The 26621-nt window shown below is 42.2% G+C and overlaps 1 protein-coding gene across 2 annotated transcripts in view; it reads left to right on the top strand.

Moving 5' to 3' along the window:
- Positions 1-26621, top strand: part of Pi4ka (phosphatidylinositol 4-kinase alpha) — a 128125-nt gene that overhangs the window by 70964 nt on the left and 30540 nt on the right. For both annotated transcript variants that reach the window (XM_058571762.1, XM_046421098.2), the window contains exons 20-32: positions 3948-4056; positions 4510-4646; positions 4795-4928; positions 7117-7199; positions 12114-12184; positions 12264-12388; positions 14630-14711; positions 15033-15116; positions 16540-16629; positions 20232-20351; positions 21905-21997; positions 24054-24210; positions 24466-24593. In XM_058571762.1, coding sequence (XP_058427745.1) covers positions 3948-4056; positions 4510-4646; positions 4795-4928; positions 7117-7199; positions 12114-12184; positions 12264-12388; positions 14630-14711; positions 15033-15116; positions 16540-16629; positions 20232-20351; positions 21905-21997; positions 24054-24210; positions 24466-24593 — 1413 coding nt within the window. The remainder of the gene's footprint in view (positions 1-3947; positions 4057-4509; positions 4647-4794; positions 4929-7116; positions 7200-12113; positions 12185-12263; positions 12389-14629; positions 14712-15032; positions 15117-16539; positions 16630-20231; positions 20352-21904; positions 21998-24053; positions 24211-24465; positions 24594-26621) is intronic.

A 26621-nucleotide genomic window follows, 5' to 3' on the forward strand; every position in this document is an offset into this window, starting at 1 on the left:
ATTTAACCCAGGGGCAATTTACCACCTTTTTTATATTTTATTTTGAGGCAGGGCTTCACTAAGTTGCTTAGACCCTCACAAAACTGCTGAGGCTAGCTTTGAATTTTCGATTCTCCTGTCTCAGCCTCCCAAGCCACTGGGATTACAGGCATGTGCCACCTTGCCCAGCTATTCTTTTTAAGTATTAATGAGTGATATTTCCTGCATATTAGCTTTCTGGTCATGTAACCCACTTTTGAAAACACTGGATTTCAACCCTTCTTAACACCTTGACGTTTTTAAATCTGTTTCCCATTTAGAGGTAACAGATGTGTGTGGTTTCAGCCTCTACCATAAAGTGGTACCATCTGTCACACATACTTCGTTGTTTTTGTCCTGCTTCAAGGTTTGCCTCATGGTCAGATATTTTTTCCAATTTCTTTTTTTTAACTGGGGTTTGAAACAGTGGCCCTTAACCACTGACCTACATCCCCAGCCCTTCTCTTTTCTTTCTTTCTTTCTTTTCTTTTTAATTTTGAGACAGTCTTACTAAGTTGCTGAGACTGGTATTAAACTTGTGATCCTCTTGCCTTAGCCTGCCAAGTTGGGATTACAGGTGTACATCATTACACCTGACTTTTCCAACATTTTTTTAATTTTTATTTTTTTAGTTGTAGATGGACACAATATCTTTATTTTTATTTATTTATTTTTATGTGGTGCTGAGGATCAAACCCAGGGCCTCATGCATACAAGGCAAGCAAGCACTCTACCATTGAGCTATAATCCCAGCCCCTCCAATATTTTTTTTTTTTAGTTGTTGATAGACCTTTATTATTTATTTATTTATTTGTACAACTTACACTCCTCCTTGGGCTGGGGTTGTGGCTCAGTGGTAGAGTGCTCACCTAGCACGTGTGAGGCCCTGGGTTTGATCCTCAGCACCACATATAAATAAATAAAATAAAAATATTTAAAAAAAAAAAAAAAAACTTCTACTACCTCAGTCTCCTGAGTCACTGAGATTACTAAAGGCATGTTCCACCATGCCCAGTTCTAACTCCTTTCTGTCTCTTTTTTTTTTTTTTTTAAGAGAGAGTGAGAGAGAGAGAGAGAGAGAATTTTAATATTTATTTTTTAGTTATCGGCGGACACAACATCCTTGTTTTGTATGTGGTGCTGAGGATCGAACCTGGGCCTCACACATGCCAGGCGAGCGCGCTACCACTTGAGCCACATCCCCAGCCCATCCTTTCTGTCTCTTGAAGCACAGGAATACTTCTCTGCACAGAGTCCTAACCAGCAACAGCTACATCATGTCTTAATCTCTAGACATGTCAAAGCACTGCTAGAGCCTTTTCTGAAACTAGCTCAGTCTTTCCTTCCTGGGAACTAGAACAGTCTTAGCTAAGATGATAACTGAGGGGCCTGGAGGAGTCAGAGGACAGGGAGAACCCACAGGGCTGAAGCCCTTCTTTCTCTTACCTGTGTCAAAATTATGTTGAACTTGCCAACATCTTAAAGCCTCTGTTCCCATTAGGAGTGAAGCATTCCAGAAGCGTAATATTTTCTATTACCACCAAAGGCAAGTTCTCTTTATAAGACATTGGAAACTCTTAGTCACATAGACCTGGAAGTCCACTGTCTGAAAATCCCCTTGTGCCTCCACCATCTCTTAGGACCTCATCTTAGGTGGGCTTCTCACTGCAAAAACACTCACTTATTCTTGCAGTCACCCTTATTGGCCACTGGCTGAACTAGAAGTACCTTGTCAAAATGTCCTTTTGTGGCCAGTGTCCTGTGCAGCCCTGGGCTTCCTGTGATGACTCCTCCATTTTCTCTGTCCTCCCCAGCAGCCCCCCTCAATGTTCCCTACCACCTTAATACCTTCCCAAAGTTCTCCCTGCACTGCCAGGTCTTTGCCAACTCTCCCCAAATACACAGTACCCTGGTAGCTTTCAAGGAGAGGCCAGTCCTCCCACACAGGTTGCTAGAACCCTAGACAAAAACCTGTATACTCCCTGTGATTGTAAAAGGAACATATTTATGACAGAAGTCTACAAAATACAGGCAGTGTAGCTGGACATGGTGGCCCACACCTGTAATCCCAGCACTGAGGCACGTGGATTACAAGTTCAAAGCCTGTCTCAGCACCTTAATGAGACCTCAGAAACTTAGCAAGACCTGTTTCAAAATAAAAAGCCTGGGGATAATACTTGGTGGTAAAGCACCCCTGAGTTCAATCCCTAGTACCTAGATAAATAATTAAATGGGGATGTAGCTCAGCCAGAGCATCCCTGGGTTCAAGCCTCAGTATCACACCAAAAGAAAAGAAAGAAAAAGGAACACAGATAATGTTAAAGGAAAATAGAAATTCTTGGTAACTCAGTCACCATCTGTATTAATATGTGGCTGGATTTCGCCCCTTTGTTCTATGCATATATATTTACATGTATATTTTTAATTATATATCAATTATATATTTTGCAACTTTTCATTTGACATTGTGTTTTCTACCTATGTCACCAAATGACATTTTTTTGGAAGTATCAAGGATTGAACTCAGGGCTTTGGACATCCTAGGCCAGTACTGTGCCTCTGAGTTACATCCAGACCTTTTATATTTCAGTTTGAGACAGAGACTCCCTAAATTTCCTAGGCTGACATGGAACTTGTGATCCTTTTACCTCAGCCTCATGATTAATTGGGATTATAGGCATGTGCCAATAGACCCAGTGAAAATGTGATTTTTTTTTTTTTAATTATGCTTGGAGTATCAAACCCAAGGCCTCACACATGCCCAGTAAGCACTCTACTAATGAGTCATATCCCTCGCCTGAAATATAATTCTAAATATTCTGTTACTTATTTCAAGTACACATTAATGTTTTAATATTTATTATGCTGTTTTTTTAAATTTTTTTAGTTGGTACAATATCTTTATTTATTTTTATGCAGTGCTGAGGATCGAACCCAGTACCTCACACATGCAAGGCAAGTGCTCTACCACTGAGCTACAGTCCCAGCCTATTAAGCTGTTATAACATTGCAACATTTTTGTGCCTGTATCAGGTTGTTGTTTTGATAACTTCATAGAGATGGTATTATATAGGTGAAATGTGTTTAGAGATATTTAAAATTTGATGCATATTACCAAATACTTTCCAGAGAGTGTGCCACTTTATAGTTTTACCAGCTGTGTGTGAATAAGTCCCAGTGATAAGTATCATCCATCATTTCTCTCTATTCTCTGTGTCCCTGGCCCAGACTTGACACTTGTTTGGGTAGCAAAACGTCCCTCAAAGCTGATTGATCATCATTAAATAGAGATATCAGTGTCCTCTGGGGGTTCTGTGAAGACTGATCTGTTCAACTGAGCATTTTACATAAATTTAACCTTTTTATGTGACTGATGAGGTGCTCCATGCCTCACATCAGGTAAGATGCTATCTCAAATAAGGATGCAGGGAATTCACTTCCTTATAAGTGCACCAGAGCAACTTTGCTTTTACCTGTTTTATATATTAGAATTCTGCCCAAGATTACTATTTGAAAAGTTGTGCTTTTCAAAGCTACTTGTGTTCTACCCACAAAATTCTTGCAGTTTCTCTACCACTCTTGAGGCCCTTGACCACTTTTCTAGGAACTGTGCCCCACTATGATAGTTTACCTATGTGCCTCCCAGACACATCCCCTGTGAATACAGAAATGGGGCTTTTGCCTGCCATGCCCAGTGCCTGCTGCACATTAGGTACTCAATAAACAAGTGAATGAATGAATGAACTACTGATTGATAAAATTATTGAGAAGCAGCATCAGCCACTGATTAGTGTGCCTTTTCTTACCCAGTCTGATTAGCTGAGTCTCAAGAATGCTGTTGGAGAATAAATCTATGCTTGATTTTATACTTGCATGTGTTAGGGTATTATAAGCAAATAAACTTTCTCCTTCTCTTCTTGGCATATCAGCTTACCCGACGATTGCCACCCATCAAGGAAGCCAAACCTCGGTTACAGAAGCTTTTCCGGGACTTCTGGCTCTACTCTGTACTGATGGGATTTGCTGTGGAGGGATCAGGTAGGGGGTGATCTCTCTCTCCCAGAGAAGACAGATTGCGGAGTAGAAAAAATCATGAGGTCAGGCTCAACCTAATTATTAATGTGAGCATGTTCAAAATAAGTTCAAATGCAGCTATTTCTTCCTACAAGTATTTGTAAACATTATACTTCTCAGATGGAGTTTACAGTACTTGAGAATGCCACATACCTTAGGGAAAATCTTCCCAAGTTACATAGCGGCCTAATTTTGGCATTAATTACCTCAAAGGGTCCAGGACTCTAGAAACTGTCTGAGTCAGTACCACTATAGTGCTTCTTGACCCAAGAACTTTCCTTTCTTCTTTCCTTCCTTCCTCTGTCCTTCCAGTACAGAGGATCAAATTCAAGGCTTCCCCCCGCAAGACTAGTTAAGTGCTGTAACCCCCATCTACATCCCCAGTCCTACTTCTCACTTGTATTCACTTTCTCACAGGACTCTGGCCAGAAGAGTGGTATGAGGGGGTCTGTGAAATAGCCACCAAGTCACCACTGCTCACCTTTCCCAGCAAAGAGCCACTGCGGTCAGTCCTCCAGTACAACTCAGCCATGAAAAATGACACGGTCACCCCAGTAAGGATTCTCCCTCATTTTTGCTAAAACCTCTGGAACAATTAGGGCACATCCTTTCAAAGTTCTTATGAACACATTGCCGGCCACTAGGGCCTCTTTCTCCTGGGGAGATATGCTTGTGAGTCTGTGAGAGTTTCTTTCCCTCCAGGCTGAACTAAATGAACTCAGAAGCACCATCATCAATCTGTTGGACCCTCCTCCTGAAGTTTCTGCCCTCATCAACAAGCTGGACTTTGCCATGTCTACCTATCTCTTGTCTGTGTACCGGCTGGAATACATGAGGTACACAGGTCTTCGCTTCTACACATCCACATTTGAATGAATTTTTAAATTTTGACCTTCTAGACACAGAATTTTTTTCAGCTCTTCCCAAGACATGCAAGCTTTCTAAACACAACCATCTGCTTTTCTCATGTGCCCCTCTTCATGAACACCAAAATACCATATGTTTAGAGACATCCCAGTATTTAAATTCCATTTTTATCCCCTCTCCCATAGGAATTAGGCTGCTGAGCAGTCCTAATGCTGGGAACTCAATCCTTTGATGTTGGGGGCCCCTCTGAGGAGCCAGTCCTCACTAAGTTGGTTTCCAGGAACATGGCTAAGTACAAATAGCAATGTGAATTAGGAGTGGTCCAGTTCCAAAATAGTCCTACAGTGTGTAGCCATAGCAGTCCTAACCACTATAATGACTGCTGTGATCTGATGGAGTGTTTTTGTTTTACCAGGTTCTATACTAAGTTACATGTATTGGCACACTCTCCAGAAAGCCTGTGAGGTTGGCAATATGTTATACCCATTTTGTAAATGAGGAAAATGAGACAGTAAGAAGTTAAGTAATCTCTAATGTAGATTGAAAATCCACTGAGCCTCATCCTCAGCCCTCTAAATGGTCTTTTAAGCACTGTGCCCTGCTACCTCTTGTCAGTGAATGTCAGAAGAAACAGCCAAAAAATAACTGGAGTAAAAAAAAAAAACTGATCGTACCACTGATCCCACTAGCATGTTATATAGCTCCTTCTAGTTCTTTTTCCAAATAATACATTTTCAAAAGTCAAAACAAAGGAAGCCAACCAAAACAGTGAAAGTATGGTTTCAGTGCTAGTATGCATGATTAGAAGAGATGTGTTAAGACTCCTTCAGCCTTCTGTGTTGGAAGGCAAGACTATCTCCCACCCTCCACAAGTGTGTCCCTAAAGTGTTCAGGATCCTGGGCTACCTGCAGGTCCCTAGGAGTCCTATGATAGTATGGAGAAGCAACCCAAAACCTTTTTTTCAAGAATTTGCCTTAGATTCCCAGCCACTGGTTTCTGGGAAAATTTTTAAATCACAAAAGAGACAATGTGAGAAGTCAAGTTAAAGCCATGTGTGTGTGAACAACTGAGAATGCATGCACTTAAAGCCCCCTGGCCCGCCCTGAAGAAACTTACCTTTCGAAAGACTGATGTGGAGGCTGATGGTTGCACATCACAAACCCTACTAAGTGAATCCTCCAGAACTCTGAAAGGCTCATCAAAGCAGCCATGGTTCAAGCTCACACACTTCTTTTATTTTTTTCCTTTTCCCCAAAGATTAAAGATATTTTTTACTGTAAATGTCAAAATGTGGGCCAGGGAGGTAGCTCAGTGGTAGAGTGCTTTATACCTAGCATGCTCAAGGTCCTGGGTTCAAACTCCAGCACTGCAAAATTAAAAGCAAAAACGTCAGGGCCAGGATGTATTTCAGTGGCAAAATACTTGCCTAGCATGCATAAGATCCTAGTTTGATCCCCAGAACTGGAAGAAAATATATAAATAAAATGTCCACAGCACATGAAATTTAAAAAGGGGTGTAACCCTTGGGAATAGTACAAAAAGATGCAAAAAGTGAAGAAATACAGGTCTTACTTACCTAGTTATGAGCCCCTCATTCCTGCTGTTAATTGTCCTATTTTTTCCATCTAGAAATCTTCTCACCATAGGCAAACGTGTATATCCTACACATGTACACACATAGACACACCTTCAGGAAACCTGTCAGAGAAATTGTGCTCTACCTATTTCCCCGTATCTTCCTTTTTTCACTTATTAGTATATCTTGGATCTTTTTTCTGTAACAGCACATGACAGCTGCCTCTTATCTTGGTGGCTATGTTATGTGACATTGAATGGGTAAACTTTGGCTTATCTGACTGGTCTCCTATTGATGGGCATTTAGACTGTTTCTGTTTGGGGTAATGCAGTCACCACTGTTGTTGAGAATCCTTGTGCACCTAACTCTTAAGATATGTAGCTAGTAATGGGGCTGCTGGGTTGAAAAATTTGAGAGCATTACATATCACCCTCCAGAAAATCCAAGTCATTGTTTGCCCCTATAAATGTTAGAGAGTTTCTGTTTCTCGCAGCCATACCAGTCTGAGGAATGTTAACATCTCTGATAGGGAGAGCCTAGATTTTTTTCAAAATTTATTTAAAGCTGTTCTCCTTGTTAGGGTACTGCGTTCAACAGATCCTGATCGCTTCCAGGTAATGTTCTGCTACTTTGAGGATAAAGCTATTCAGAAAGACAAATCTGGTAAGCTTATTATTATGATACTCCCATGATGACTTGAACTTTAATAGGATAAAAGGGCTACTACTGCCTGTTTTCTGTCAACACAGAGGAAAATTTTATCAAGTTACAAACTACATTGGAAAGATCAGCATAGAGCATGTAACCTTAAAAAACATATCTTTCCAGGTCTGCCACTGTTGCAAGGAGACCAAAAAACAGAAGGAGCCCACCATATATGTTCAAGTGTGCTCCAGCACCCAGATTTTTATCCTTAATATTATCTTCTGTATAAAGAACCAAGGCTCCTTGAACAGTCATCAGTGGACCTGGAGCATCTTACTGTTGCCAGAGAGCAGTCATACTTTTTAATTGTCAGGAGGAGGCTAAGAGGACCAAGGAACCAATTTAAAGGGACTCCTAATGGACAAATTATAATAATTCAAACACAAGTACAGTATTTTTTTTTTTGCTTAATTGAAACAAGTTTAGATTATGAAAGGTATGAGTTCAACGTACAAGAATGCATAATTACAAAAGAAGGGTGAATACACTGGGAGATATATATATAAAATTGTTATGCTATGTTTTTTAGAGAATAATAAAGAGGGGGAAAGACTGTACATGTTCAGGAAAGATGTAATATTTCCCCCGTCTTTTTTTTTTTTGTACTTGGGATTAAATGCGGGAGCACTTTACCCCTGAGCTGCATCCCCAGCTCTTTTTATTTTTTGAGACATGAATCTTACTAAGACTGGACTCAAACTTACTATCCTCCTGCCTCAGCCTTCTGAATTACTGGGATTATAGGCATGTAGATTCATGCCCAGCTTTCCAAATTATTTTTTGTCTTTTTTTTTGTGTGTGTGTGTTTGTGTGTGTGTGTGTGGTGCTGGGGAACCAGGGCCTTGTGCATGCAAGGCAAGCACTCTACCAACGGAGCTGTATCTCCAGCCCCCAAATTCATTTTGATCTACACTTAGTTGATTCCTCAGATATGGAATCCACAGAAACAGGGCCAGTTATACATAATGCTTATTTCTTCCAGTAAGGCTTTGTGAGGTGGAAGCATGGAGTTGTTTCTGCTTCTTTTCACATAAACAAGAAAGAAGAAACACCAGGAAAGAGCCTCACAGTCCAGGAAAAGGTTCAGCACCAGCAATAGGAAGACTACTCCGTCCTGGTCTCAAGAGAGTAGCTAGGTCGACAGAGTGGACAGTAGATGATGAACAGAAAAGTCGCACAGAATAGCCAGTCAAAGATGCTCTGTGAGTCAGGGCTCCAGAGAGAGTTGGCTGCAGACATAGCCATTGTATTGAGGGTCTTCACATCTTCATATCCCTACTGATTAGGAAGAACCCCCATTTGGGGCAGTCTTCAGGCCAGATAGGAAGACCATACTTGATAAGCTATGCCTAGGCCAGAATCTGCATCATTTCTTGGAACATTTCAGTGTTAAAAAAAATCAGTATGAAAAAAGCCTCATGATTCAACATGTCCTCAAACCCTGAGTGTACAGAAGGCCTCAGCTATTAAAAGTTCCAGCCAAGAGAACTGAACTCATAGGAAGTCAGAAAAATAGTAAAGTCTATGAAAGCATGAAAATATTAGTTACCAAAATCCCTAGTAAGGCAAACCCAACATAGAACTAGGAATAAAAAGAAGAGAGAAAACTGGAAGGGGGCACAAAGGAACTCTCTGGACCAATAGAAATATTCTATGTCTTGTTTGAGTTGCATAAATGTATACAGTGGTTTAAAATGTCATCAAATTGAGCACATAAGATCTATAAAATTTACTATATGCCAGTTATACCTCCCATTTTAAAATTGTATTAAATAGAGTTTTGCAGAAGTTTATTTAAGATGGGAGGGGAAATAAAAGAAGAGACATTAAAATTGAGTCAGCAAAGAAAAAAGTTTGTATAGAATAAGCACTTTTTGACCAGTTTTAGTACAAGAGCACTGATGAGACTAATATAAAAGATGTTTTAAAACGTTAGGGTTCTTTCTGCTTCCTGGTGCCTAAGCTGAGCAGTTTTCCTGATCTTAAGAGAGTGACTAGGTAGACAGTGTACCACATGCTTCTGCCATCGAGTTTGGCCTTGTGCCATTACGTTTTTGGCCTTACCTGAGGCCCGAAGTGACATGATCAACCAACCATGGACTGAAATTTCTAAAACCAGGAGCCAAAATAAACATTCCTTCCTTTAAAATAAATAAATAAATACTTGGCAACTTTGCAAGGTCCTAAGCAATTTATTGAGACTCTGTCTCTAAAAAAAAGTTGGGAGAGGGGCTGGGGATGGATCTCAGTGGTAAAGCATCCCTGTATTCAATCCCTAGTACAAAAAATAAAAAATAAAAATAAATAAATATAAAAATTTAACAGATGCTAAAATATTGGACTTATGTTTTAAGTAAATATTTAGAATCATTTAATTAAATTTGGTAGAATACATAAATCTTGATTAATTGTGTGGCTAAATTTTTTGAGGGATATTGATTGATAAACTCCTAAGATTAACAAATTTAATATTAATAAAATACAAGTAGTAGTAAGCAGTCCTTTCCATGCCAAAAGCCATTGGGACATTGGTAGATCCATCAATTTGTTCTTGCCAATGGAAAAATCATTCCCAGATACTTCTAGTACTATTTTTGTCCTTTTTTGGAAAATAAATGCTTGAAGAAATGTTTTAAAAATTCACCCCAGGGTCATGTAAAACTTTCATGCATTGAGTCTTTTGCAGAGCACTTCACACTGCTACTCAGCAGAATCAGGAAATCAGGTGTGTGAATTTGTTTTTGCAGCTGGGAGCCAGTAGAGTTAGCCAGGAAAGATGATGGAAGGATTCTAGAAGCTCCCTCTGCTGGCAGTAGAGGAAGGATTAGAGGTCTCAGGTGGAAAATGGAAGCAGGCAGTTTCTACCAAGGAAGCTTTTTCCAGGAGAGCCATAGAGCACAGGAGGTGGGTGGGCATGCTCAGAGGGTCTCACATACATGTCTCAGGAACACTTGGGCCTGGGACACCATCAGCCACTGGCTGATTCATTCCTCTCATTCATCTACCCAGTATCCATTTGTGTAGCAGCTATTTTGTTCTAAATTCTGTGTTAGATAGTTGGCTTATCTTGATTCTAGGAGAGGGAATAAGCAACCAAAAAATTGGAAGTGCCAACTCTTAAAAGACCTCAGAACCTGGCATATTTTGCGAGCCTCCTGGAGAATATTTACAGACAGAATCAGATCCCTTTCTGAAGCTGGATGTCTTGCTTGCCCTTCTCTCCAGGCTCTTTTCTTCTATTGCTATGTCATTCTGAGGAAATTAAATGACACTGAAAATGATTTGCTCTTCACAGATGCTCTCCATTTTTGCAGTACACTGTTCCACATGATTTCCACATGAACCAAATTGATTGTTTTGGTTCTTAATAATTAGTTAAGCCAATAAGGGTGCAGCTGTTGAATTTACTCCCATCTTCCTTTTCTTTCCTAAGAGATAGAAAGGAATTGTCTTTGGAGATATGTATTATTCATGAATTTTCAGAACTAATCAGGAGAGAGGGTATTTGAAACATCTAGCTGCCCCCCTAAAGGGGAGGGCTTCTACCTCTTTTCTGTATAAACCAAACCTCTGTGTACACAAGGCCAGGACTCTGCTTGCATATCTCCCAGATGCCTAGTTAATCAGTACACTAGTAATCTGGCGCTAACTGTAGGGGCAAGAAGGAGGGTGACTTTAAAGTAAAAGTCTTATTAATATTACCTCATGATTTTGATTGACATCTGATCACTACTAAAAAGTAGAAGAAATGAGGGAAAGGAAAATCCCCATGATATCCACAGTAATTACAGGCTGAATCCACTGAGGGATAGTAAAATTAGTGGGCAAATATTTAAAGAAAAATTAGGTACTTGCATAATTTCAAAGTATCCCCCAGATGTATACCAATTGCTATGGTGATTTTATCTCTCATCCACAAATTTCCAGAAGGTGGCACTTAATTCCTCAATCCTAATATGAGTTTGGTGACTCTTTGGTGGTACAGACTGAGGACTGAACCCAGAGGCACTCTATATTGAGCCACATCCCCAGCCATTTTTACGTTTTTTTTTTTTTCTTTTTTTAAGACAGGGTCTCACTAAATTGCTGATGCTGGCCTCAAACATATGGTCCTCATAACTCAGCCTCCTGAGTTGCTGGGATTATAGGCATGTGCCACTATACCTGATCTCTGGTGGTGACTCTCTTCTAGAGTTTAGAAAGGGAAAAAAGAGTCAACCCAGACTAAGTGATTGAGGTTAACTTCAACAGTGATAAGAGATATAGATATATATGGATATAATGTGACAAGAACAACATGTCACCACTGTGGTATTATCCCCCAAATCCTAGTCTAATCTTGAGCAAGCATCAGACAACTAAATTGAGGGACCTTCTGCAAGATTACCTGTACCTTCAAAAGTGTCAAGACAGCAGAGTGTGGAGGTGCATACCTGTAATCCCAGCGGCTCAGAAGGCTGGGGCAGGAGGATCCATAAGTTCAAAGCCAAGTATCAAGTTATAAAGTTCAAGGACAGACTAAAGAATCAACACATTCTAAAAGAGACTAGGAGATATGATGAGCGTATACCACATGTTTCCAGGCTTGGATTCTGGAATAGAAAAGGGACTAATGGGAGAATTCAGAAAGTACAGATAAAGTCTAAAGTTGAGGTAGTAGCATTCTATCAGTGTCAGTCTCTTAGTTTTGACAAAGGCATCCTAATTACATAATACATGTTAATATCTGGGGAAGTTGGTGAACAATGAGTACATGGGAACTCTGCAATTATCTGTAAGTCTAAAATAATTTTAAACGAAAATGTTTGGAAATAGCCAGGATTGGTCCCTTTCTGTGGCTCCACTTGACCCATGGAAACCTTCTCATTTCAGGGATGATGCAGTGTGTAATTGCTGTTGCAGACAAAGTGTTTGATGCCTTCTTGAACATGATGGCAGATAAAGTAAGTCTCAGCAAAGTGCAAGCATATGCCTGCTGGAAGCACACAGGTGTGCTATTGTACCTGTCTCTTTTGACTCTAGGCCAAGACAAAAGAAAATGAAGAGGAACTGGAGCGGCATGCTCAGTTTCTGCTGGTGAATTTCAACCACATTCACAAGAGGATAAGGAGGGTGGCTGACAAGTACCTGTCTGGTCTGGTGGATAAGTAAGTTCTATTTCCTACTAATGCTTTGTGTATATGTGTGTAAATGTTTGAGATTTGAAATGCAGGGGAAAATCATCCATACATTATCCATCCAGAAAACAATGGTGCCAGAAGGAAACTTCTCATAGGTGATGCAAATTTCACCAGAATGTCAGGGAGTTTGCTATGGCCTGAATTTTAGTTTGGAAACCTCTGTTCATTCTGAACTATAGATGTTATTTACAGTACCTCTGTTGCTAATCAAGTGCTCACATCCCTGTGTCTCTGTATCCCACTCCCCCTACCATCTCTTATCCCAAGGTCATAGGTCCTCAAGTAGAAGCAGTATCCTATGGGATTCTCAGAAACAAAAGTCCACACTGGCCCTTTCCTACTATTTGTGCCGAGAGCCAATACAGACCCTCTTGGGACATATCTGCATATAGACAAGTTGGGCTTGGTCAGTGTCTCTGAAGTTTGTAAGCAAGAGGCAATACACCCACAGTGAGCCTGCCTACAGCTATGTCAAGGGGTTCTGGAGCCTTCCACAGATATGCCAAGTGCCTGCCTGGTCCAGGCAGCTATGCCATCTAAGGGTGGGTCAGGAGCTTCCAGAGGTCATGAGAGCAAGTCTAGCATACATGTGGCATGTCAGTACCAGGCCTCTTGAGCATTGAGCCATAAATGACTATAGCAACCCAAAGGTACTCTTCTTCCAGCCCTAGGGCCACCAGAGCCCATGACTTATCACTTTCAGGAGTAAGCAGTAGCTTCTGTCTACTCCAGGTATCATTCAGAATCTTCGTGGGTTTTTTGTTTGTTTGTTTTGTTTTGTTTTTTTGTTTTGTTTTGTTTTTTTGTTTTTGTGTGTGTGTGCCATGATGAAAGAAATATTGGGAATCCCTGGTTAAAAACTAGGAGAATTAGCCAGACATGGTGGCATGAGCCTGTAATCCCAGTGACTCAGGAGGCTGAAATAGGAGGACTATAAGTTTAAAGCCAGTCTCAGCATCTTAGCAAAGCCCTAAGCAATTTAGTGGCACTCTGTCTCAAAAAATAAAAAAGGTCTGGTAAAACACCTCTAGGTTCAATCCCCAGTACCAAAAAATTTTAAGAAAGAGAGGGAGAGGGAAAGAAAGAAAGTGACCCTCCTAGCTCCAAGGCGCCTTGCGCGCTCACACCGAGCGCGGATTCGCCTGTTTCCGCCTGGACATGTCTGGGGCTCCGGGCACTCAGTCGCCCTCAGTAGCCGGCTCCCCCCGCCGCCCCCTGCCGCTCCGGGTAGCCCTTCTCCCCCTTCTCCGCCTGCCTCTCTGAAACTTTTTTTTTTACAGCCAGGTCAGCGGCTGTGGGGAGCGGACAGCAGGCCTCCCTTGGGGGGCGGGGGGGGGGGGTGCGGGCAGGCGGCCGGGACAGCCGAGGCCGCTGGGGATGGAAGTATGCCCAGGGGGCACGCCGTGCCCTGCCTGTTTCAATGTGGCAGCTGGGGGCTCCCTGTCCAAGCAGTCCGAGTTATGCAAAAAAAAAAAAAAAAAAAACCGACCCCCTCCTCCCCCCCCCTGCGGCCCCTCCCTCCCTCCCCCATCCCATCGCCACCCTCACCCTCACCCTCCTCCTCCTTCTCCTCCTCATCTGCCCCTTGCCATATTTTGCAGCCTGTTGCGGAGCTCACAATGAACCCATCTGAGGAGGGGGAATGGGGCTGGAGTTGAGAGGGTCTCAGGAGGGGAGGAGACCAGGAGGCGGTTGGGAGCGCCAGAGCTCAGTACCCGCCCTCTGGAAAAAAAAAAAAAAAAGGCTTCAAATATCCCCTGCTGCACACACAATAAATAAATAAATATTAATGGCTCAAAAAAAAAAAGAAAGAAAGTGAAATGGCGGGTAGAGGGGGGAGAGGAAGAGTGAGAGGGAGATAGGAAGGGAGGGAGGGATTGCTTTGGGGGAGAGGGGGTGTGGCCTCGCTAGGGTAACACCAATATGGTTGATCATTGTCAGGGTTGGAGCAGACCACCTAGGGCATGTCTGACATTGAAGAATGGGACTGGAAAGCATATCTGACCAGGCATTGCCTACCTTAATGTAGAGGACCTTCAGGAGCTGGTGCCCTGCCTCAGAGGTCTTCTGAGACCCCCACCTCAGCAACCAACAGAAGGTGTAGCTTGTGCTGGTGCAGGGGAAAGTGACAGATGTGCCCCCCTCCTAGACAGTGCAGACTCCTGGGAGGCTCAGTTCCTGGACCCTGAGAGTCTATTCTTGATACAGGTTTCCCCATTTGCTCTGGAGCGGGACCGTGCTAAAGACCATGCTGGACATCCTACAGACCCTCTCGCTGTCACTGAGTGCTGTGAGTGTCCCTGGATGACCCTAGTGACCTGGGGCTGGCTGACACTCCTACCATCTATTCTGTGTTGTGGCCTGCCCCTCCAATTTGATGTGCTTCAACCTATTTAATGCTTCAAGGGGCAAATTTACAGTGGCAGAAAGTGAGGATTGCCCACATCCCACTCTGTTGTTTCCAAGTAAACTGCAGCAAGTCCGAAAGCCCTTCATAGATTGGACATGTTGTGGGAAGGGGTGGCAAACATGCTGTTGCCTCAAATCAGAAGCTTGGCAGTGGCAACCTCAGGAAAGCAGATTCAAAAAGGGAATCTTGCTGTGCTTACAGGATATTCATAAGGACCAACCTTACTATGACATCCCTGACGCCCCCTATCGGATCACAGTTCCTGACACATATGAAGCCCGAGAGGTAGGTCTCACTTACACTTCTTGGTGCAGGTTTCCACACTTGCTCAAGCCAGACGGTGTTAAAGACCATTCCAGACATCCTGCAGACCCTCTTGGTGTCATTGAGTGCTGTGAGTGCCCACCAGTGACTCTAGTGAGCTGGGGCTGGCTGACATACATGCCATCTATCCTGTGTTATAGCATGCCCTGCTGTCATGTCTCAGCGTAATTTATGCTTTGAGTGGCAAATTCATGACAGTGGGAGGGGTCCTCCCTGCAATGAGGACTACTTTCACAACCATCTCATTTATGCTTAACATACATTAGGTCCTCAAGTCCCCAGCAATTAAAGGCATGAGTAGTCCTGACCCCATCACATGGGGAAGACACTAAGCAATGCCGGGGTTCCGTTGCAGGGAAGGAAGGTGACTCACCTGAGCCTTATCTGTCTTACAGTCCTGCCATCCAGCCACCCTGACTCTCAGCTGTGCTCTTGCTTTAAATTCCAAAGAGGTTTCCATCTACAGTTTACAGCCTTTCAAATTTGCATTGAGCAAATGTGATTTTTAGTCCAGTTCACTTTTCTGAGGCATACTGCCTTTTTGTTGTTGTGATGGAATGACATAGCTTTGGCATTGTTATACAGTGGGCAAATAGGCAGGATTAATAGCTCCAAATGAGGAGGATGTACTAAGTGTCTCCTGTCCCTGACTCAGTCTAACTTGGATCCTCTACTGTGGCAGGACTGAAGCTCAGCTCAGCCCTGTGTTCCTCCAGTCCTACCTAATTCAGGCCTCTTAGCCAGACCAGCTGTCAATGTAGAGTTTCTCTCATCGCACCCATGAGGATTTTTGCCACCTGGAGCCTGCCTTTCTCTTTAGTCACTGAGTCAGGACATGTTGCACAATTGCCCTATGATGTGCAATTTGTATAGGTTCTGCCACACAGCCTTACAGAATAACAGACCATTCTGTGCAGAATTCTGTCCCCTGGAGTCTTGATGTTAGAACATGATCACTGCTAGGGCTATAGCCAAGATTGGATGCTTAAACAACAAAAATTTATTTTCTCACAACTTTGAGGCTGGAAGTCTAAGATCAGGGTATTAGCAGCGGTGGTTTCTTCTGAGGCCTCTCTTCTCGGCATGTAGATGGCTGCCTTCTCACTTTGTTCTCTCACAGTCTTCCTTCGGTGGGCACATAACCCTAATGTTTCTGTGAGTCCAGATTTCCTCTTCTTATAAGGATACCAGCCATATTGGATTAGGGTGCACCCATATTGTCTTTTATTTTAATTCCCTCTTTAAAAGTCCCAATCCAAAATACTGAGGCTTAAGACTTCAGCATGAGATTTTGAGGAATGCACAATTCAACCCAAGACAGCCACTACAACAGCCCAGATAAGCTGATTTCAGGTTGTTGAAAATCAGTCTCACCCATTTCCAGAGCATCGTGAAGGACTTTGCTGCACGCTGTGGAATGATCCTTCAGGAAGCGATGAAGTGGGCACCGACAGTCACCAAGTCCCACCTACAGGTACTTTCTTGAAATCATCAAAAAGCAATCTCGAGGACTGGGATTGTGACTCAATGGTAGAGCACTTGCCTGATATGTATGAGGCACTGGGTTCAATTCTCAGCACCAACTATAAGAAAATGAATAAAATAAAGGTCTATCAACAACTAAAAGAAAATATTAAAAAAAAAAAAAAAGCAATCTTGGGGCTGGGGTTGTAGCTCAGAGGTAGAGCGCTTCGCCTAGCATGTGCGAGGCCATGGGTTCGATCCTCAGCACCACATAACAATAAATAAAATAAAAATAAGGTATTGAGTCCAACTGCAACTAAAAATATGTAAATATTTAAAAAAAAAAAAGCAATCTTGAAGCATAGTGCAGTATCACTTGCCTGTAATTCCAGCTATTCAAAAGGCTGAGGTGGGAGAATTGCAAGTTCTAGGCCAGCCTGGGCAATTTAGGGAGCCCTTGTCTCAAAATAAAATTTAAAAATGGGTGGTGTGGGGCTGGAGTTGTGGTGCAGTGGTAGAGCACTTGCCTAGCCATCTGTGAGATACTGGGTCTGATTCTCAGCACTGCATATAAATAAATAAAATAAAGGTCCATCATCAACTAATAAAAATATTTTTTAAAAAAATGGGTGGTGGGGCTAGGGTTGTAGCTCAGTGGTAGAGCACTTGCCTAGTATGTTGAGGCACCATATATAAATAAATAAAGGTCCATTGACAACTAAAAAATTATTTTTTAAGCCAGGCATGGTGGCACTCGCCTGTAATCCCAGTGGCTTGGGAGGCTGAGACAGGAGGATCGCGTTCAAAGCCAGCCTCAGCAACAGTGAGGCACTAAGCAACTCAGCAAGACCCTATCTTTAAATAAAATATAAAAATAGGGCTGTGGATGTGGCTCAGTGGTCGAGTCCCCCCTGGTGTACGCGCGCGCGTGCGCGCACACACACACACACAATTTTTTTAATGAATGGGGAAGTAGCTCAGAGGTAAAGTGCTTTCCTAGCATGTATAAGGCCCTGGGTTCAGTTTCCAGTTCTATGTATTAAAAGACAAATCTCAATAAGCTCCTTTAAGCCATCCAAAGAGCTTTTACACACAGAGAACTCAAAATACAAATAGTACTAGTGTGAATAAACAGAGACCAAAAACATTAGTATAGAGATCGAAAATAGTAGACCCTCAGGGGCTGCTCTGTTAGGAGCATCTTTTGGGGTTGGCATGCTGGTCAGTGCAAGAGGAGGGCAGGTGGCCATCCGATGAGCAGTCCCTGACCACTCACATCAGGTGTGGCAGGACTGCAGGCTCCTTACTAGATGCTTGGGGGCAATGTGATGGGTGGAGGAGGTTTCCAAGAGACAGCGTGTCTGAGAGCTGAGTGCATTGTGTGCATCTATGCAGAGCCTTAATTTAAAGCTGATGAGCAGAGGCAGACTGGGGGATATGTATCCCAGTAAAGTTATTTTCTAGAAATAAAAAGGAAAAAAAAAAGCTCCAGTCTGCACAAAGGTACATATGAGTTTTTTCAACAAAAGCACTGGCTTGTCATTGTGAGTGAATGGGAGGTGAGCCATTTTTCTAGCGATAGGCAGACCCAGAACAAAAATATCACAGTATATGAGAGGAAATAATTGCCATAAAAGGGGTTAAAGATTTAAAAAAAAAAAAAAAAAAGCCACTAAAAGAAATCTAGGTTAGCAAAAGGCAGGTGTGAAATTGACTTAAGTAGCATTTTTTCAGAGTGAAGCAGTTAAAAAAATGCTTTGAGGCATGGAATCTAAGAAGGCAGTGCAGCTGGCTCCAGGAATCCTAGAGGCTATTTGGAAATCTACTGGCAAGAACCAGTTCCTAAGGTTGTTGTTAAGTTCCTTCTTCCACAAAAAGGTTGAGCAACAAGGATTGAGATATAGGAGGAGCAAGATCAGGTGGACACATTTGGAACAAACACACAGGCTAAGCTGGACAATTCCAGGCCTGATAAGCTAAGCTAGCCTACCATTTGATGCCTTGTAACTTCTGAATTTGCACACTAGAATTCTCCAGATAATGGTAGTTTCTCAAACTTACTGTTTGGGAAATGTCTGATTCCTTTATTTCATGTAGAAGAAACATCCTCAGCTCCAAAGGAAGTGATTTTAAAAGGGGAGGAACCCTTTGATGCCTAAAAAGGTTTCGGTGGGCAAAAAGTCAGTAGACCTTTTCATTTTCCCTTGCATTTCTCAGGCAGGCCTAGACTAATAAGGAAGTAGAAAATGACAAGTTTTGAAATGATATTTTTTACCAGACATCCCCCTGGCATCCTTCCTTTCACTTTTCTCCAGCAATCCACCCCAGCCTCACTACCTCTCTCCTGCCCCCAGCTTTAGCCTTCCCAAGACTGTCCTCCTCAATTCTGGTCCAGTTTTTGTTGTTGTTTTGTTTTGGGGTTTTTTTTGTTTTGTTTGTTTTTTGTTGTTGTTGTTGTTTGTTTGTTTTTGGTACAGGGAGTTAAATCCAGGGGCACTTTACTACTGAGCCATATCCCCAGCCCTTTTTAAATATATATATATATATATATATATATAGTTGTGGATGATCTTTTTATTATTTATTTATTTATTTATTTATGCACGCATGGTGCTCAGAATCTAACCCAGTGCCTCACACATGCTAGGCAAGTGTTCTACCACTGAGCCACATCCCCAGCCCTTTTTTATATTTTATTTAGAGACAGGGTCTTGCTGAGTTGCTTAGGTCCCCACTAAGTTGCTGAAGCTGGCTTTAAACTTGTGATCCTCCTGCCTCAGCCTCCCAAGTCACTGGGATTAGAATCTGATCTGTTTTTTTTTGTTTGTTTGTTTGTTTTTCTGATCTGGTTTTTATAGCAAACTTAATGTACTTTCTTTTTAAATTTGATCATTAAGTCATTCCCCATCATTATGGGGTCCATGGATGCTTTTTGTTTTTCCAGGAGCTCCCAGCACCATTGGTACAATTTTGTGTATACATGCTCATGTGCATACTTCTATGGGGATTTATGTGGTTTACCCTAAACTCCTGTGCCTTGTCCAGGGGTCCCCTGTGACCTTGCCAATTTCTGGCCAGGCTTGCCTCTTGCGTCCTTACCTCTTTTACTTGATGCTCCTATGGTGCTGAACCCATGTGGACCCTAGAGCAGGAGGCCTTCCTCCCACCTCTTTGTTCTGTCCCATGTCCTTTTGCCTCAGTGCCCCTTCATCTTATCATTCAGGTGGGCTCAGGTATTTATTCTGGGCTCCTCTATCCATCACACCTGCCCTTTGGCAGCCATGGTGCTATAGCAGAACAGAGGTCCCCACATGGACTCCATATCATATTGCCTGCACATTGACAGTAGGACTGAGGCTATGTGGCCAAGAGGCTGGCATAGCATTTGGCAAATAGCAGAGGCTTAGCAAGAAACATGTGACCTCTCATATTGTCTGTGTGACACCACACCTATGGTGTGACAGCCATTCTGGGAATTGGGCCTTCTCCTCATTTATAGACAAGCAGTAGCTAGTCAGAGGAGGGTTTGGCTTTACTGATGGTCCCACAGTAAGACTTACAATGATTTGTTTTCCCCTTTAAGTGAAATAACATGTTGTCTTCTTATTTCAGGAATATCTGAACAAACATCAGAACTGGGTGTCAGGACTATCCCAGCACACTGGGCTGGCTATGGCCACTGAAAGCATCCTTCACTTTGCTGGCTATAACAAGCAGAACACAACTCTTGGGGTATGTGTATGCCTCCTATGAAGCAGTGACCCCCTTAAATCATGGAAGCAGCATTATAGTGGGAAAGGACTCAAGCTTATGGGTAGCTTTTATGAAAAGCCCCTTGTCATCCATAGCCTATACTACCTATGGTGAGTCTGTTGACTTAGAGTAATTGGGTAGTACCCAGATTCAATCCTAGGTTCAATCCCCAGTACCACCAAAATAATAATAATAATAATAATCTTTGCCCTTAGAAAGTTAGATGTAAGCTAGGTTTTCCCCTCTCTGTTGCTAAATAGGAAAGGATACCTGGTGTTATGTGTCTAATTGTTAGTTGTGCTCCATATCCTGACTAAAGTGCCCCAGCTTAATGTCAAGTGCAAGAGACTGCTGCCTCTGCCCAACACATCACACAGTACTACAAGGGAGGGGCCATCTCAGAAGCAGGATTTCAGGCCTGCAGAACTAGAGAACTGAGTCAGGAAACCTCTTCAGAGCCCTCCTACAGCACTTCTCAGGGTCCACTTTTCTGTCCTCTAGCAGACTGAGGTGGAGTATGCTGGGCACCTGGGGACAGATGGGAGCAATTTTGGAAGGGAGAAAGCTAGCGTGTACTTTGACCATTTGCTGCAGGGGCTTTGTATATCTTATTATCCCCATAAGAGCCTTTTGAGAAGGGCATGATTATCCCCTTTTCAGGGGAGCACATCCAAGTTCAGATATATTAAGTGACTTCCCCCAAAGTCTCACAGCTGGTCATTGTCATGCCAGGTTTGAATACAGGCCTGCTTGATACCAAAGGCCAAAATGTCTCCAAAAAATGTAAAGCACTTTTATGATTAAATAAGAACCATTTAATTTTGTTTTTGCTTGTGTTTTAGTTTTTCCATAATTTATGTTTTCTTCTCCTGATTCTCTTTTTGCCCATCCCCCAAAATTGCAACAATTGAGAAATTCCTTTTTCCCAGTAGTATCTGTATTATAGGAATTTGGTAGGTTCCACTGAATTGTAGTAATTAACAGTAAAGGGAAAATATGAAAGACTGGCCTTTTAAATGCATGTTGTAGTCTCCAGTGCTACCTGGCCAAGTGGGACCTTTGCAGAGCTGGCAGCAGCAAAAAGCCCAGATTAGGAAGAGAAGCTGCTAAAACCACTGAGGCCTTTTAAATCCAGGAGGGAGGGAAGTGAGGTTGGGAATCTGAGACTGAAGCAGTCAGTTGGAGGTGATTTGCAAACATTTCTCTCATTTAGTGAGGGACACACCTTTCTATCTTGTGATGCTAGACATTTGGGCAGCTATTAGATGTTTAAAGGCTTTGCTAGATTTTTCCTCCACCTTCAATCATCCTTACAAATTACCTTCCAGAAAGAATTTCTCACATCAGAATTTTAAAAACTTTTTCACATGGGATCTAAGAGTTCTAGAGAGTGTTCTAGAATATTTTATTATATTTACTTGCCAGCACTACAGATTTTCAACAGTCCCTGAATATGAACTTTTCCTTTGCCATGATAAACAGGAAGAAAAGACCATGTTTTGGCAGTGTGTAATAATTGTCATTATTTTTAGGCAACTCAACTAACCGAGCGCCCAGCCTGTGTGAAGAAAGATTACTCCAACTTCATGGCATCCTTGAATTTGCGCAACCGCTACGCAGGCGAGGTACCTCTCTTGCCTTTGTGTTCAGGGTTCTTCAGAGCATCCTCCTGTTTGATGCCAATTGGCTCTTTCCCAGTGGAATATGAACAAGGGGTCTGGGAAATGTGTAATTTGTTCATTTTAGGTGGCTTGTGGAGCATGGAGTCCTGACACTCACTGGCACATTCTGGAGTATTTATGTCAATTACTTAAAACTTCTGTGAGAGGGTGACTTTATGCATGCTCTGACTATGCTGAGGCATTAAGTTTTTTGGCTTTATTCTTTAAGTGGTAGCAAACATTTGTTGAATGCCAAGCATTCCTCTGGGCTTTTGTTTTGATGTACATATTATCATTCCCATTGTACAGATGAAGAAACCAAGGCTCCCGAGTTTAGGATTTTAACCAGTTCCTGAACTACACAGGAAGAACAGAATTAGTAATTATATCTGTCACGCACCACACTACCATTTATTCCAGTAGCTTCATCCCTCAGTTTCCTCCACAAAGTTCAGAACCTAGTTGACACCATTACTAAGATGCCTGGCAAGCCAGCCTCTAACCCAGGAGGTTGAGGCAGGAGGATTGATGATTCAAAGCTAGCCTCAGCAAATTACTGAGGCCCCAAGTAACTTAATGAGACACAAAATAAAGAATAAAAATGGTGGGGATATAGCTCAGTAGTTAGGCACCCTGGGTTCAATTCCTGGTACAGGGAAAATAAAAAAATAAGGTGAAAAAAAAAATTCTTGATGAACTCTGTAAGTTCATCAATGACCTGGTCTGAATGGGGATCTACTTCTCTCTGAATACTCTGCCACTTTCATATTCCAGTGACTGTTCTCCACTGAACCTGGACAGGTGGGACCCAGTCACTGACCACACTGGAAATTGCTCTGAGAATCTTTTCCACATTGTTTTGAATATCCTGGTGGCAATGGGAGGTCTTTCTTTGGGAGATAGGCTTCTTTTTTGGAAAAAAATAGATATCCTTTACAATCAGTCTTGTGAATAAAAAAAGCAGCTCTGGAAAAAATAATTCTTTCTCCCTTTTTTGTTTCCTTTGTACCCAGGATTGAACTTGGGGGCACTCAACCACTGAGTCACATCTGTAGCCCCATTTTTTATTTTATTTAGAGACAGGGTCTCACTGAATTTCTTTGCACCTTGCCATTGCTGAAGCTGGCTTTCAACTCTCCAGCCTCCTGCCTCAGCCTCCCAAGCCACTGGGATTACAGGTGTGCACCACCACTCCTGGCTGGAAAAAATCATTATTTCTAACTTTAAAAATACTGATGTAGGGCTAGGGATGTAGCTCAGTGATAGAGCACTTGCCTAGAATGTAATGTGATCCCCAGTACCTTAAAAAACAAAACAAAAAAACCTGAGACTGATCTTGTTTGAGTCATCAGTTGAGTATAGAGAAAATTTATTTAGCCAGTTCAGGTTCATGCAGTCCTGCCATGGGTCAGACCTCAGGCACAGTGCTGAGTACAATGACAGGAAATCAGATCCCAGCCCTGGAGGAATATCTGTAGAGGTGGAAATACCAATATGCTTTTCTAGAAGAAAAGTTCTTTCAGAAAATGTTGTAAGAAGTAGGTGGAGTGACTCACACTTGTAATTCCAACTATACGGAAGGCTGAGGAAGGAAGATTAAGAGTACCAGCTTAGCTTGGGCAATTTAGTAAGACCCCCATCTCAGAGAAGAGAAAGAGAAATGTATAAGGACTGGGATATGTCTCAGTGGTAGAGAGTTCATGTCTAACATACATGAGGCCTGCTGGGAGTGGCTACTGGCTGGCAAGAATGGAGTGGAAGTACCGGTAGGACCATGGGTCAGCTCTGAGGGAAGGTGGGATAAGAAATGGATGCTCCACAGTTCAGTCTCCAGCACCAAAAAACAAAAAAGGAAAGAGAAAAAAACTGTTACCCATGGTGGTAACATCATTAAAATGAGCTTTAGTTGAAACAGTAAGGCACTGTCTGGTCCTATCATGAGTATGGTTAGGTAGCTGCCACAGCCCTGCCCACATGGCTGGATTACATGCAAGGTTGTTAACAAACATTCTTCTTGCAGGTATATGGAATGATTCGGTTCTCAGGTGCCACAGGCCAGATGTCTGATCTGAACAAAATGATGGTCCAGGATCTGAGTACAGCTTTGGACCACAGTAATCCCCAGCACTATACTCAGGCCATGTTCAAGCTGACTGCAATGCTCATTAGCAGTGAAGGTAACACACAAAAGCTCGTTGGAATTCTGGGATTGTTTCTAAGTGAATGTTCACTTTAGTGATAAGCTGAAGTCTGGGCTGAAGAAAGAGCTGGAGCTTCCCCAGTAGAGATCTCCATGGCATCTCTTATGAATGGAAAGTAAATAGAAAGCCATTGTTGGCCTCAGCCAGGGTTGAATCTTGTTAACCCAGTGAAGCCATGTTTCAGGTCCAGACAGGGTTGTAGATCTCTGAAAAGCATATGTTTGGTTCCAGATTGTGACCCACAGCTCCTTCATCATCTGTGTTGGGGTCCCCTCCGGATGTTCAATGAACATGGCATGGAGACCGCCCTGGCCTGCTGGGAGTGGCTACTGGCTGGCAAGAATGGAGTGGAAGTACCGGTAGGACCATGGGTCAGCTCTGAGGGAAGGTGGGATAAGAAATGGATGCTCCACTGGAGTCACCGCTAGTCATCATGGAGACCAAGGAGCAAGCCCCTCAACATCTCAAGATTTGGTCTCTCCAATGAATTGTGTTATCCATTGCTGACCATACAACTGTCATGGGAATAGAAAGAACAGTGTGTATTTTAAAGCATGGTGCTTATACAGCCAGTATTTTTCAAAAGCTCAGTAGAGGGAGCCATTTCTCTACTGAAATTGGAAGAACACCTGTTGACACTGGATCTGATTGAGAACAGTTGCATTTGTGACAAGGGTATTTATTTTGGCCTGCTACCTTTTGGGATCAGCCACCTTTCCCTGAATCTGTATTTCTGGAGTTCCTCTTATATGGGGCCTACAAGCAAGGTTATACAGGTTAAATATTTCCTTATCCAAAATGCTTAGGACCAGAAGTATTTGAGAATTTGGAGTCTTTCAGAATCTCCAATATTTGCATGTACATAATGAGATATCGTGGATGGATCTCAAATCTAAACAAAATTAATTTATGCTTCTTATATTCCTTATGCATATAGCCAGAAGGAAATTTTACACAATATTTTTTTCCCTGTGCTTCTTAAGATCATCTTAGTGATCAAAAAGAATCCTTTGGTTTTCTTGTTCCCTGAAGGAAATGGGAGTATTTCCAAAGATGAAATTAGAATATTCTAGGCAGAGCTGGCATAGTGACCCAGCTACTGGGGAATCTGAGGCAGGAGTATCACAAGTTTGAGGCCAGCCTGTGCACTTAGCAAGATCCTGTCTCAAAAAGGGCTGAGGAGGGCTAGGGCTGTAGCTCAGTGGCAGAGCACTTGCCTAGCATCTGTGAGGCATTGGGTTCTATTCTTAGCACCACATAAAAAACTAAACAAATAAAGGCATGCTGTCCATCTACAACTATAAAAAAATAAATAAATAAAATAAAGGCATTCTGACCATCTACAACTACAAAAAAAAAATTGTTTTAAAAGGGGACTGAGGATATAGCTCAGTGATAGAGTGCTTGCCTAGCATGTCTGAGGCCCAGGTTCAATTCCCAGCACTGTCAAAAAAAAAAAAGAAGACGACAACTGTTCTAGGCAGGTGATGGTGGCAATAATCATAATACTTCACATTTTCCTGGTATTTTATAACTGTATAGGATTTGTATCAATGGCACCATTCATATTTCTAAGGAGACATTTGGTCCAGTAGGCCTCTGGTAGTTCACCTTGTCAGGGAGGGATACCCACCTTGCCTCTCCAAAGAGGAAGATGACTGAGATGCTGGGCCATGGACCCAGGTGCCTCTTTTTCGGTGAAGCTTAGGAGGGCACAAGTTCTCAGCCTGGCCACCTCTGCTTTCATGACAAGTGTGCAGAACAGTCTCTGGAAGTCATACTTGTCATGCAGGGCTCTGACTCCAGAATAGTGTTACACAGGCTTCTCATCTGCATCCCAAGAATCATAACAAGGAAACCTATGTTCTAGTGAGCATCCAGTAAATGTTGACTGCTGCTGTTAGGATGGTTGTTGTCAACTGCTAGAAAGAGATTCTACAAAGATGGTAATATTGCCATTATATCCATCCAATACACCAACTTCTCCCCCATATCTTTTGTGTCTTGTTTTCATCTATTTTACTACAGCACTGTATGCCTTATACCATTGTTATTTTTATTCTGATAGTCAAAACTCTTCTCATAAATTTATACTAGCATATTCCATTTCTCACTATCTTGAAGTCTTCCTATAGACTTAAATTTGCAATTGTTCTCTTCACTCCAAAGAATTTCCTTTGGTATTTCCTGTTATGCAGGTCTGCTGTAAATAACACTCTTTCATGTTTACCACCTTCATTTTTTATGCATCTGATATTCTAACTTTATAGTTTTTTGTTTTATTGCTTAGCATGGTAGGTTTTATTTTTGTTGTCTGTTGATTTGCATTGTTTCTAGAGAGAAGTCAGCATTCTTATTCTTTCTCTTGTTATTTTTCTTGGCTACTG

The sequence above is a fragment of the Marmota monax genome, unplaced genomic scaffold (genome assembly GCF_021218885.2).
Source record: "Marmota monax isolate L192 unplaced genomic scaffold, Marmota_monax_Labrador192_F-V1.1 WCK01_AAM20220418_F8-fsc00157, whole genome shotgun sequence".
In the NCBI taxonomy this organism is placed as follows: Eukaryota; Metazoa; Chordata; class Mammalia; order Rodentia; family Sciuridae; genus Marmota; species Marmota monax.